The sequence below is a fragment of the Sorex fumeus genome, unplaced genomic scaffold (genome assembly GCF_029834395.1).
Source record: "Sorex fumeus unplaced genomic scaffold, SorFum_2.1 ptg000198l, whole genome shotgun sequence".
NCBI classification, from domain to species: domain Eukaryota; kingdom Metazoa; phylum Chordata; class Mammalia; order Eulipotyphla; family Soricidae; genus Sorex; species Sorex fumeus.
In genome coordinates, this window is record NW_026606255.1 from 1,342,383 (window position 1) to 1,356,092 (window position 13,710).

Sequence of the window (13,710 nt, forward strand, 5' to 3'; positions counted from 1 at the left end):
TCTCTGCAACAGCAGCACGTGCACGAGCCATTCCTTCAGAGACTTTCTTCTCTCTTGGCTTTGGTAATGATACATTTCCTGACTCTCTGGCTGCCTTTTCTCAATTTTCTTTTCAAACTCAACGGACCCTCACTAGTTTGTATTTCTGAATATGTAAATCATGGCACAAAAATTCAGAAGATAATAGAAAACATATAATAAACTATGTCTCTTTTCAATCCCGTGCGCTGTTTTCCCCACCCCCAATTATCTCCAAAGAAGAAGCACTAATACTCATTTCCAGAGTAACCTGTGAGAACGACTCTAGGCAAACAGAGGTGAACATTAGTATTCTTGTCTCTATGCACACTGTGTGTATGTCCTTGAACAAAAATGAGGGCAATGTAACAGTCATACACTGAAATGGTAACAGGACGTACTCGTATATTTCTTCCTGGCCCCCATATACAAGTATCTGCGTCTTTCATTCATTAATATCCCTTGGAAATTGATCTACTACAAAGAGCTGTCTCATACTTTTAATGGCTGTAGATACTCAATTCTGTGAGTAAATTATAGTTGTTTTAACTGCACTTTACTACTAGAAACAGACATTATTTCAATCTTCTACAATAAAAAGCATAGCATTGCAATAAACGGCCTAAACGAATACTTTTGCACACATGTACATTTATATGTAGGATAAATTTCTAGAAGTATGTTAAATCAAAGGGTGTATGTGGATTCCCTAAGACTATAAGAAAGTATAAGAAAGTATACAGAAAATTCTGAATGTGTACAGTGAACACCCATATACCCAAAACCAACATTCCATAAGTAATATGTGCTAGGTTTGCTTTATTGTCGTGTCTACCCAATTATCCTTCTATCCTATTTTCAAGATTTATCTCAGAATAGGTCACAATATAACCATACTTCACCTCCAAACATTTTAGCTGTAGATCATTAACAAGAGTTAATTTGTTTAGGTTCTTAAGTTAGAATTTACACAGTAAGGAAATAGAGATATTTTACATGCAACTTTCCACATGTCTGTAATTAAACTCCTATCAAGATAAAAAATATTGCTTCAGAAAATTCCTTCCTTCTTAGTTTGAATCTGTTCCCACATATCCAGTGATAATCACTTTTCTAATATGGTTCCTATCATAGATTAGTTTAGCTCATCTTAGAGATTTACCTAAGAAGAAATGTATGTGTGTATTTATTTGTGTTTGGCTTCCTTCATTTGAAATAATGTTCATGATGTTTATCATGTTGTATCAACAATTCAGTGGTTTTTATTGCTGCCTGGTTCTAGTTTATGGTGAAACCATATCTGTACTATGTTATAGTATGATGTAAACACAGGTAAGCAGATATTGCCACTGCTCTCTGGGAAATCAAGTATAGAACTGCTGGCTCAAAGGACTAATTATGAGGACGTACATTTGAAATTCAGATAAATAATGCCGAATTGTCCCCTGCAGTTTTATCACTGCCTAGTCTAAACAATACATTTGAAAACACCTCTCCTAACCCAACACCTACAGCCTAATCAACAGAGTAGACATCACATCTAGTTCATCTAGTAGATCAATCAAGAAATCGCATCCAAGGCGATGCTCTTTTTAGCTCCTATAAGCATGCAACCTTGCATTTTTGTGGTGGAGGTGTGGGTTTCTAAGCAGTGCTGAGGGGTCTAGGCCACTCCCATCAACCCTCAGCCTGACCCTTGCCTGGTTCCTAATAGTCCAGTGCCTGCACCTGGCAAAGCAGTGCTGGGGGCACCAGCTCCCCTGCCAGGTGCTCAGGGGCCACTAGGGCACTCCTACCCTTTGATCTCTAGCACAGTCCTCTTAGAAGTGGGTACACTTCAGATTCAAGGGGGGCAGGTAGAATTTGGAGGGAGTGGGCGGGGGGGGGTGGTCTTGGCCGCTTCAGGGGTGATGTGTAACCCAAGACTATGGTGCACATCAACACCACTATGAACACATAGGTTTAAGTGCGAGAACGGAGGGAAGCATATCCTTATCGCTCCTCCTGCTTTCTGTGCATCTTCACCTGGTTCTCCACGTTCTCGCTCATCCTTCCCACGTATCTGGAACTTCTCCCTTCAACCCATGCAGCCACAGGTACACGCCAGAGACCTGGGATTTACTGTTGACGTGACCTTTCTTCAACTCTTCTCCAAATCACTCACCAAATCCTGTCAATGTTTCCTTTTGCATACTTTACCAATTCTTACACTTCTCTGAGTCACCATTTTTGCTGGAATAATTGAACTCTCTCTGTCCCTTTCCCCTTCAACCATTCTCTAAAGAACAGTACGAGTAATAATTACAAAGTGAGAAATCCAAGCATGACACTCTCCCTTCCAAATGTCAATAAAGAATTCCTACCGCTCTGAGAATACCGTTTTAGAGTTTACAGGACCTCTGTGTAATTTGCCTCTGGCCTACCATACCTCATTTGATACTAGTTGACCTTGTTCCTTAGAGATGATCCATACTAATCTAATCTTTCCGTTTCCCACTTACTGGCTTCCCCTGCCCCCATGACTTGCAAGATATGCCATCCCTCTGCACATCTGGTCCTCCCCTTCCATACTTTTAGTTTATCTCCGTGGTGCATGCTTCAGAGTCGGCCTTAAATAACAATTCCTCAAAGAAACTTTTGACAGCCATTCTCTGAGAGAGCATGTTCAAACTAGGTTCTTCATTATAAATTCTGAACAACCCAAGATTCTCCTCCATAGCAATTAACGCAAAATTCTTGCAATACTATAAGCTGTTCAATAACTTTCTATGTAATTGAGAAGCAAGATCAAAGCAGGCAACTATCACACTCATTTTCAGAACCACTCCACACCCACCCACTTCATTTACAGTAGATGTTCTACAAACATATGTTGAATGAACAGAACAACGAATAAATAAGCAAACAAACAGCTGGAGAAGTCAAAAAAGTCAAATACAACTGACTTTCTATCACAAATTAATCTGGAACATCACTACATGAATAGCCAAAATCTTTCCTGCCCATCAATTCTATAATGATGATTCAAGAATCATTTCACGGTCCAAGCTCCAGAGCCTCATCATGTCAGCCCTCACCTGCTTGCTTTTCTCTTCTTACCTGCTTGTTTTCTGCTTCCCTGACAGCCTGATTTACATAATTTAAGATCTGACGGCAGTGATCTGCAGCTTTCTTCACTTTCTCCCTTTCTGCAGGCCATTCTAAAGTGTGGGAAAGAAATTTAAAAAAGAGAGGAAATCAAAAGAAAAATAAATACAAATGTAAGATTTACATGTGTATCACACAGAGGGTGTGGTTTTATTTCAACAATTATAAAAAGCATACCAAAGGCTTTAAATACTTTTGTACCAGGCTAAAGCCTAAGGCAGAATATTAATTCAGGCAGTTCTTAGAAAGGTAAGGTTAATGGTAGGACTTTAAAACAAAGTACTAAGGTTTAAGACAAAATGAAAAGTATGGAATCTCAAAATCTCAAATCCAGTTCCATCATGCTTTTATGAAATATTAGGTCTATGGTGTCTATGGTGCAACAAATCCCAAGGAGTGGGTCTGAACATTCTCTGCAAGCTCACTTGAATTTCACAGTGCACTGCCAGTGTATCCACTAAACAATATTGTTTTAATGATAACAATTCAAACAACTCCAAAATAGTTTTCTTTAAATCTGGAATTACAGAGAAATAAAATGCACCATAAATTTTATATAATGAGAAGAAATTTACCAAAATGTGCTGGGTTATACTGAAGTGTTATGATATAAAGATATGGAAATCAGAATATTTAAAATCACAATCCTAGGGATTTAACATTATTAGAAAATTTTACCATACGCTTTGGAAATTCAAGCTCCATGCAACTGGGTAACGTGTGATTATTTAGCAGTATCTGAGTTTTGGTTGTTGGTTTTTCCTAAGATTTATAACCTCAGTGAGAAGATGGTACCTGTGTATTTGACAATATTATCCAACAGAAGAGGATACTTTGTAAGTCTCTGCATTTGGGTGGGGATTATATCCTTCAGCTGCAGACGACGACACAGTGGATTACTCTCAGCATCCTAAAATCAAAGTGAAGTAAGTGACTTTGTGATTCATACTCGAACAATAATTACCTAACATACTTAGAAAGTAAATACCTAGAGCATCATAGCTCTGGTTAGTAAATCAAGATTTAAAATATGCCAGGACATACCACTGTCACATTCTCCTTTAGTCTCATAATGTGAGGAGGGGAGTCTTATCACAAAATCAGTGGCTTCTCTTTAAAGCTAAGAGTTGCTCTCTTATGATCAACCATCTTCATCTTTCCTACAACTGGCATTCCTATCAAAAATTGACTAATCAGGGTGGGATGGCTCAAAGGACTGGTTCAAGGGCCACACACTGGGCACTAAATGCCCCTCACTCCAGTAATGCTGAGAGCAATGCCTGAGCACCAAGCACCAAGCCATAGCACACCCTGAACACTGCCGGTGCCCAAACAAGCTAACTCACTTGCTGCCCTTCCATACAGGCCCCATCCAGCAGTCTGGACAGGGCAGCTCCTCTACCAGGGTCTGCAGACTTTTCAGGCACGTTCTGGGGACAACCCTCCTGGGCTCTGATGCCATTGGTCTCTGCTACACAGAATACTGCTGCTGTGGCACAAACAAGCCGTGCCGCAGTGAGAGGGCTCAGTGCGGTGCAGTTTCCAGCCACGGCGCACACCATTTGTAGGAGCCCTGCCCCCTGGTGGACAGACCTGAGACCATGAAGGAAGATGGGCCTACCTAGGTACTGTCAACTGGCCATGAGTGAAATAGGAGACAGACTGGGAGGAGGCTCAGATCTTATCAAGTGGAGCCTTCGAACAGAAGCTCTGTCAGAAAGACAGAATCTGACTATAATGGAATGAAAAACACCTCTCAAACTGCACATGGTAGCCAGAGATGGCGAAGAGATGAAGGCATTCTCCTTATACAGTCAAGAGCAGTTTCAAGCCAACCACAGCAAGACAAGGATCTGTAAGAACTGACAAAGAAACAAGTTCTGCTAACAACCACTGAGCTTAGAAGACCCCACGGCTCAAATGAGCACTTCAGTTTTAGCTGCCATACTGATTTTAGCAGATGACAGTAGAAAAGCCTAGTGGATTACACCTGCTCTCAAGGGCCCGCACCGTAGGACAGTAGGTAGCCCCGTGCAATCCCCAGCATCCTATGTGGTCACCCAAGCACTACCAGGAGTGATTACTGAGTAAACAGTCAGGAGTAATCCCTGAGTATCACTAGGTATGACCCAAAAAGCCACAGGAAAAAAAAAAGAAATTATACCTGCTCTCTTAAACCACATCAAATGCAATGTAATACGTTCACGTTATTTTAAGTGGAAACGTAGTGGTAATTTTTTTAGAACAAATGAAAAACCAATACACTGTGTTCCAATAAAACTTTATTTACAAAAACAGTAAGAGGCTAGATAAAGCCTGTAGGCTGAAGTTTACTGAACCCTCATGTATACTTACACTACACCCTGGAGTATGACTATTAGCTCTACTCATTCCTGGACTGAATAATAAAAGTTCATTCTCCTCGTTTAATTAACTCCACTATTTTAAGTGTATAGGGATGCCATATCCATACTGACACGGACTTCTATATGAAGTATTTTATCCTGGCATATAACCTCTATTTTTACCACTCCAACAGCATCATTCATCCCTCCAGAAATTTAAGCGATAACATATGGGTTTTTAAAATAATACAGATATAACACATGTATAAGACTTAAAAATTTTTTAAAATTAAAAAAGGAATTCCCCCCATCCCCCTTCCATGACTTGTTCAACTCACTTGCACAAAGGTCTGGAATCGAGAATCCTTTTTCTGACGCGATTTGATCATTTCCAGGGCAAAAGGCTGGTTACTGCAAAAGGTGGCAGCAGCATGCCTCAACTTCTCCTCGCCTGGTCCGCTGAACTGCACCAAGAATGCAGAGAATATGAGAGACACAACAGAGACTAGGACAGTGAGCTCCACAGAGTCGGGCAAACGGTGAGACGGCAACGTTTCTTCAAATATTCTAGCAAGTATTCGCAAGCGACAAGAAAGAGAAAACTACATACATTAATGCTTCTCCTTTAGAAGGTCTGAGGAGAAGGTGGCATGGGCTGAGCATATGAGAAAGCCCTGGGTTCATCCCTGGCACCACACGGTCCCTCTGAGTATCCCCAGGAGTGACTTGTGAGCAATGACTCAGGAGTAACCCAAGCCCTGCTGGAGGTGGCCCAAATATCCATACAAATATACACACATACACAAACAAATGTCTGCCTCTGATACCTTCAGCTCTTTTCTGACCCTACTGTAAGGGTGTCTTGCTAAAAGTCTGTCACACTGACCCACCCCGCCTCCCCTTTCAGCCCACACCACTTTAAAATGGTAGACCCTGGGAGAATGAGACACAAACTTAAAAGACTAAATTAAAGTTTCATTTTCTTAGAAACTGCTTTCTTCATGAAAATTGCTCTCTTAAGCTTTAAGAAATCTTGGGCCAGAGCGATAGTTCAGTGTGGAGGGCATTTTGCCTTGAATGCAGCTCTCCTGGGTTCGATCCCTGGCATCCCATATGGTCCCGAGTACCACCAGGAGTGATTCCTGAGTGCAGAGCCAGGAGTAACCCCTGAGCATCACTGGGTGTGACCCAAAAAGCAAAACAAACAAAAAACCAAGAAGAAATTCTTAGTATTCCAGCATTCTCTCTTACAGTGAACCCTAGTTATGTCATACTGTTTTGGGGCCGCACCAATATTAAATTAACACTGTTTCCCCTGACCAAAACTTTACTTCGACTCTGCTGAGATGAGAACAGAAGCCCATGAAACTCCTTTAGAACATTTTTACAAATGTTTTACGTGACTTACATGCCATGTTCTGATTTTAAGTGTCTGGTAAGATACCTAACAAACACAGGTACCCTGTTAGTTGAGCGCTGGTGAGCAGCATAGCCCAGGGTGTGAGCATCAGGACCCCTTTGGGCTGTTGCCAGCAAGCACCACTCCCTAATGTTCCAACACCACATCTAAGGAAGTGTTACCCCTGGTCACTGCAACAGTAGCAGCAGAAGGGATGGGAAGGAAAAGAGGGAGCAGAATCATCCTAAACGCCTAATTTATATTCTAGCGCTCAGTCTTTATGGCCAATGTTTGCCCTGAATTAATCCACTGTACCAGACAGATACTAAGAAAAATGGTCAGTCCATTCCCGTTTTTCTCATCTTTGACCAGACTGTTCAAGAATATGCTCAGTTTACGTGATCTGAAATATTTTTTGGTGCACTAATGCCAGGTTCCACTATTTTCCATGTAGAATTATGCAGTTCAATAGATTATGATCAAAGACAGAATTCAATTCTGTAACTTCTGAATAATGAATCCCTCTTGAACCTTGATGCTAAATGCAAATGGAACTGCTTAGGAATCAAGACTGAGATCTTTTTTCCTCAGGGATGGGGCAAATGGTACATGGGAGCCAGTGGCTCCTCCTGTGATTCACGCCCAACTGGGCTGAACATCACCATGAGGCCCCAAGGACGGTGCTGCTCCAGTCTCCAGGGCTGCCTCTGCAGCACCAGGGGTGGTGGGTGATGGGCTAGGCTGAAGCACACCCTATCTTCTGAACCACCTCTCTGGTTCCAAGACTGATAACCTAACATCCTATGACTTGCAACTTTTTAGTCCACATTTGACATGAAATGGATGTCCCATTATGTCACACCACACAATTTCTGTTTCAGGTGACAGATTTGCTGCCAAGTTACTAGAACTCTTATTTGAGCTTTCACTGAGTCACAGAGAGAGTCACAAAATGAGTCACACCATCATAAAGTAGCCATAAGAGAATAAGAGTTTTCAAGGGAGCTAAATCTCCTTAATAGTAAATAATGTAAAGTGGGGTCAGGAAGAAAATGCTTCAGAAAGTTTAACGAGTGCAAGATCCTGTTCAATGAGTTAAGTAACTAAGAAGTGATCAACTACCGTGTTAGTAGATTCTGGACCATGGTCTAACCAACAACATAAGTGAGAAAGAGGAAGACTACTTTAAACAACACTCGAGTACTTAATCTTTTATAAAGTTATCACTATAGAAATGTAAGACTGGAAAAATCTGTGGCATTTCCTCAGTCAGCCTATGTATTACACTAATTTCTATGACCACATCTAAATCTAAGCTGGTCCTAGTGAACCTGTTAACACCTTGTGAATTATATCATCTACAGTATTATTCACTGTCTTAACTATAGTACCTGCTTTAACAATTTGGATTAAACCCCGTTTCCTCTAGGAAGATTTTCCCTATGTTCTAAATTAGGTTTCACTGCTAAGTATTCATGCAACCTGCATGAAAAATGAAGAGTGCAGATTGCTCTCAAATAACTAACCTCAATATCCCCATTGGAAGCGAGCTCCACTAGGGTGAAAGCCATGTCTGATTTGAGAGCTACTAAATCTCCAGCACCCAGAGCAATGCTTGGCACATAAATAGATACTGTGGAGTATATATTCTGACAAAAACTCAGACAGAAAAATAAAAAGATTTAAATAAAAAGATTTGACTTACAGTTACTCTTTCCCTGAAGAGTTTGCTTACACTACAAATAAGATCAGGTAATTTTCACCTTTCCACTGTTATAAGGGTGGTACTAGGTCTACAAATTGTCTAATGTTATAAAATATAATTTTAAGATTTGAATTATTGAAGGACAAATCTCTATATCATTTACATTAATTTCATCAAAATCTTTTTTATTCCATCTCCATTAGAACTGGAGGGCTGGAGCAATGGCACAGTGGGTAGGGCGTTTGCCTTGCACGCGGCTGACCCAGGTTCGATTCTTTCGTCCCTCCCAGAGAGTCTGGCAAGCTACCAAGAATATCCTGCCCGCATGGAAGAGCCTGGCAAGCTACCCGTGACGTATTCAATACGCCAAAACCAGTAACAACAAGTCTCACAATGGAGACGTTACTGGTGTCCACTCAAGCAAATCGATGAACAATGGGAGGACAGTGCTACAGTGCACCTTTATAACACACAAAAAAACTAATTTCCTTTTTCTTACTTTCCTTCTTTTTTTTTACTTAATCGTCCTGAATTGCAAAGTTATAGAGATATTTATGATTGCATTTAAGGCATATATTGTTCCAATACCAATTCATTTACCAGCACTTCACCAATGTCCTCAGTTTCCCTCCTGCTCTCCAGTCTGTCTCTGTGGCAGGCATTTCCCCTTCCCCATTGTCCTAGTGAGAACTAGTATCCTTAATTCAATGAATAACAGCGTTAAACAGTTTTTTAAAAAATTAATCAAGAGAATACATATAATCTATACCTTTTACCTTACTAGACTTGCAAAATGAATCGATCTGCATAGCTGAAAAGGTTATTTATTGAGCTTTGAATCTGATATACAGTATCTAAAAGACATTTAAATAAAATAGCAAATCTCCTTACCCATGTCAACAAATCTTCCCCAATCTGATCAATAACAGAGGTCTCATTCCTTTTTCGAACTGCTTTCATTTGCTCATTCAGTCCAACTAAGAAGAAAAAAAGGGAAAATATTTTAAGTAGATACTCCTTTCAGGATGTACAAGAAACTACACTTTCAAAACAGTAATTTTCAGATTATAGTTGCTCTAATCTCCTAGATACAGTTCTATTCTTACTTAATTTAATATCTGTAAGCATTATCTGAATAGAGGCCGAAACAAAAAATGAGCATAGGATGTATGCTACAGGTGTATCTAATATACATTTAATCTCAAGACTTCCCTGAGAACCACGCTCATAAAGAACCTATAGAGGCAAGTCTCATCACTGTTTCTTAAAATGCATCTCTTCAAAAGCAATGCAAGCCACCACGCCTAAAATTGTTACCGCACACTGGTGAAAACTAAGATCAGTTACAAAAGGATAAAAAGCACGAGTCTGATGGGCAGTTATTTCTAGGACCCTAGATGAGAGAAAGACTAGGGAAGCAAGGAAGGACCACAGAAAAACATGTGGCCTTCCTTACAAAAATTACTGTCTACAAAAATCCAAGATGACTCCAGCCAGGCAAAGCCAGCACGGCAGGGTTTCATACACAGGCTCAATGGCTCGGCTCAACAAAACAAACAACCCAATTCCTGGGAAGTATCCCACCACGCGACCATATGGTTTCCAAGTACCTGTAGACGTGTAATATTGTACATAAAGTAGAAATTGTAGATGGCATAAATATATTTTAAAGATACATTTTTAAGTGACAGACTAATCTTGACTACTATGTTTCTATCTTGACTATAATTTTATTTTCATTTTATTTTTGAGAGAGCAGGGATTGAAGCCAGGGTGTCACACATGCGAGGCAAAGGCCCTTGACATGCTTTAGACTGTATAGTACAGTAAACCCTATACTAGTACTCTGCAAAAGGTTGATGTGGGGATGGAGGCAGAAGTGGGGTTCAAAGGCCAAACCACTTATTTATACTGTGAGCTCACATATGTATTACATAATTTCAAGAATGCTATGTGAATTCATTTGTAAGATTTTTTACTTCTATGGTACCTTTATATATTCATAATATGTTACATCCTGGGTGTTTTAGAAACAAAGATCTGAGTCAATTTTTCTTACTGTGAAGTTGAAGAATCTCTTCCAAGTTTGAAAAAATTTTCCGTAGTTCTGAAGGTGACAGAATTCCTTCTCGAAACACCCGCTGATAGAAGACTTGATGAAGAACCTTCAGTGTTCGAACATGAGCTCTTTCAGTGTAGAACAATTCTAAGCAGAAGGAAGGAAAGCATGAAATATCGCCACACTCTGAACATGGCCATGAGAGCAAACATGAGCGTTTGCTGCAAGCAAGCAGCAGTGAGTTTCTGCCAGCCATTCAGAGATCAGGAAGGACATGGTGTCTTTGAAGTTACATTTTTATTCCATGAAAGCCATACTGGCTCTAAGAGTTTAACAGTGATAAATGAAAAATAAAATTCACACTATTCTGTACTAAAGTTAAATAGTGCTTCCCCAAGTACTGTTAATTTGTCTTTAACAGTAACATCTGTCAACTTCAACTAGAAACTTCAAATGCAAATAACACATAGCCTTTAAATGAACTCCCTTTAAGAAATAATAGTAGTTTTGGTCATCTAATACACCTATAAATACACATAACACTTCTACTGTCTCAAAGTTAGCAGAGAGAAGAAGGATTTTATTCAAATAACATCCTAAACGTGGCAGAGGGGAGAGAGCACCAATATCGCTCCATCACATGACCGTGAGGATAAAATAAAGACATGAGAACATACAAGCTCTAAGAAAAGGAATACATGGGCCTTAGTTTCCTCCTTAGCACTCATCAACTTTATGATCTTCATTTATTCAACCACCACCCTAACCCTTAACTTAGCCTAAAAGCAAAATGTTGGGGTAAATGCTGTTTCAATGACGTTTTAAGATATACCATGTTATATATCTTCAATATTCTAAAGGATAAACACTTTTTCTTTTTGAACTATCAATAAGTGTCACAGAACCATCTGCATTTTTAAGAAGTTTCATAATTATCAATCTAGTTTAATTTCTTCTTTGTTCAAAACAAAAGGTTAGCAGAAGCTTTGAAGCCAACTCCAAGGCTCCGGGGTACAACTCTAATAAACCTGAACATACACTAACCACTATCACAACAAACACTGATCAGACGCACCATTAATCACTTCCTGTCTTTTGATCTCGGACGGCCTCAGTCCCAGCAGCACTTCTCGGCTCACAAGCTGCTGCCAGCTGGGTGGGTCTGTTTCTAGGTCGTTTTCAAACTGTTCATCCTCACTCTGACTTTCTCCAAAAGCCAAGCTGTCAAACCTAATGAAGAAAACAACAAAACAATGAATTCACCTGGGAGGACAACAGGTGTCAGACAATGGAAAACAGCCCAAGTCTTCTCTTTTGCACCTCAGTCAGACTCCTGGGCATGACAGGGCCTCAACAGCTCCCTCTATAAATGGCATGTGTGGATTAGACCCATCTCTGTAAAACTTGTGCATATCAAGAGTTCTTTTATTAATACGAACAGATCTGTGCGTGGAGTTCTCTTCCATTAAAACAACCTCCAGAGGGGAACAATATATTCTGTAAAACATGCTTGGGAGGTAATTCAGGATAACTTACTTCCGAAAGGGTTTTGGCGTCCCATGTTCAGTCACTCTAAAACAATGGAGAATATAGTCAATATGAAAACAAAGGAAGAAATATATGTCAAAGTTATGCAAAGCTGGGCTAAACCACAATGGCTGATAAATAATTTTCGACAATATAATGACTTAAATATCAAATAACAGCCCCCCCAAACTTGTCTTATCTCATTTTAGTATCTTTCTAATATTTATCAGCAATAAGTACTAGTTCTTCACCCTTAATGCCCTGACCCTATTCCCCTCCACCGCAAAAAGAAGAAAAAACACACATGGGTGTGTGTGTGTGTGTGTGTGTGTGTGTGTGTGTGTGTGTGTGTGTGTGTAAACTCTACAAAGTACAGGAACACTCAACAATGAAGACTTTTACCAACATCCACCCCACTACTGGCTCTATTATTACCTCTCTACTTCACACTCCTCCTCCTGCACCTGGTCTAGCGGAGGCGGTGGGAAGTCAAAGATGGTATTGGGAGTACGTGGTGCACAGTCTACGGCATCTCCAGAGGCCGGTGCTTCTCCAACCTGCTTCGATCCTGTAGCAACAAAACACACATAAAATGGCATTAGTTCTTAACAAAGACAATGATCATAAAAGTAAATGTTATTTCCCAAATAGCTTCAACCTAATCCATACTACATTTTTATTTAAACAAGTGCAGGTTAGCTAGCTACCATATTTAATTTGTAAATAAACAGAAAAATAATTTTTAAGCAACTTTAAAAAAACAATATAGGACATGACCACATCAAAAGAGCATATGAAGAGAAATGTTCTCTTCAGTAGAGAACACTGAAATGTTAAAATTAAACGAAAGAGGATTCAGTCCTGTCTAAATAATCCTCTCCTCAAGTCTCCACATGACTGCATCAAAATTCTGCTACTTAGCTGAGCGGAACTACAGCACTAGCTCACCTGTGTCATTCTCTTTCCCGCTTTCCTGGGAAAGAGTGGCTCCTGGAGCCAGAGAAGACATGGAATTGGCTGGCAGACAACCAGCATCCGCTCCGTCACTGGCTAAAGCACTCTGGCGTGACTTAGCAGAGTCCTGGGGCTCGGGGCTCACAGATGAAGGTGCAGGTAAGTGTTTGGGGTGACGCTGCTTCTGCTGGAGCTCCATGGCTCTGCCGACTGAACAGGAAGCAAAGGTTAGCAAAGGTTGTGCTGTCAAACAGTGGGGGGGAAAAAATAAAAAAAGATATAAAGAATCTAGGAAAATGTCTGTAACCTACGTAGAAAAATATAATTTATTAAACTGAGTAGTAACAGACAGACAGGAAGGCAAGAAGGCCAGGAAGAAAGTCTAGGAATGGGAGGAAGAGAAGGAGGAGAGGCAGGTGAGGGGCAGCAGGGAAAGAGCTGATGGAGTAGGGATAAAGGGGAAAGGGAGGGAAGCTGCAAAAGTTAGGGTGCGGGGAAAGGTAGGTTTCACGAGAGGATATGAGAGCAAGGGTTGGTGGGCACTGCTAAACGAACA

General features: G+C 40.3%; 1 protein-coding gene across 3 annotated transcripts in view; it reads right to left on the reverse strand.

Moving 5' to 3' along the window:
• The window catches only part of ARHGEF12 (Rho guanine nucleotide exchange factor 12), a 138,708-nt gene that overhangs the window by 13,556 nt on the left and 111,442 nt on the right, over positions 1-13,710 (reverse strand). For all 3 annotated transcript variants that reach the window (XM_056108184.1, XM_056108185.1, XM_056108183.1), the window contains 9 exons: positions 13,149-13,364; positions 12,636-12,768; positions 12,210-12,245; positions 11,749-11,903; positions 10,674-10,820; positions 9,506-9,591; positions 5,849-5,974; positions 3,961-4,075; positions 3,118-3,218 (listed from right to left, as the gene is read on the reverse strand). In XM_056108184.1, the coding sequence (XP_055964159.1) occupies positions 3,118-3,218; positions 3,961-4,075; positions 5,849-5,974; positions 9,506-9,591; positions 10,674-10,820; positions 11,749-11,903; positions 12,210-12,245; positions 12,636-12,768; positions 13,149-13,364 (1,115 nt within the window). The remainder of the gene's footprint in view (positions 1-3,117; positions 3,219-3,960; positions 4,076-5,848; positions 5,975-9,505; positions 9,592-10,673; positions 10,821-11,748; positions 11,904-12,209; positions 12,246-12,635; positions 12,769-13,148; positions 13,365-13,710) is intronic.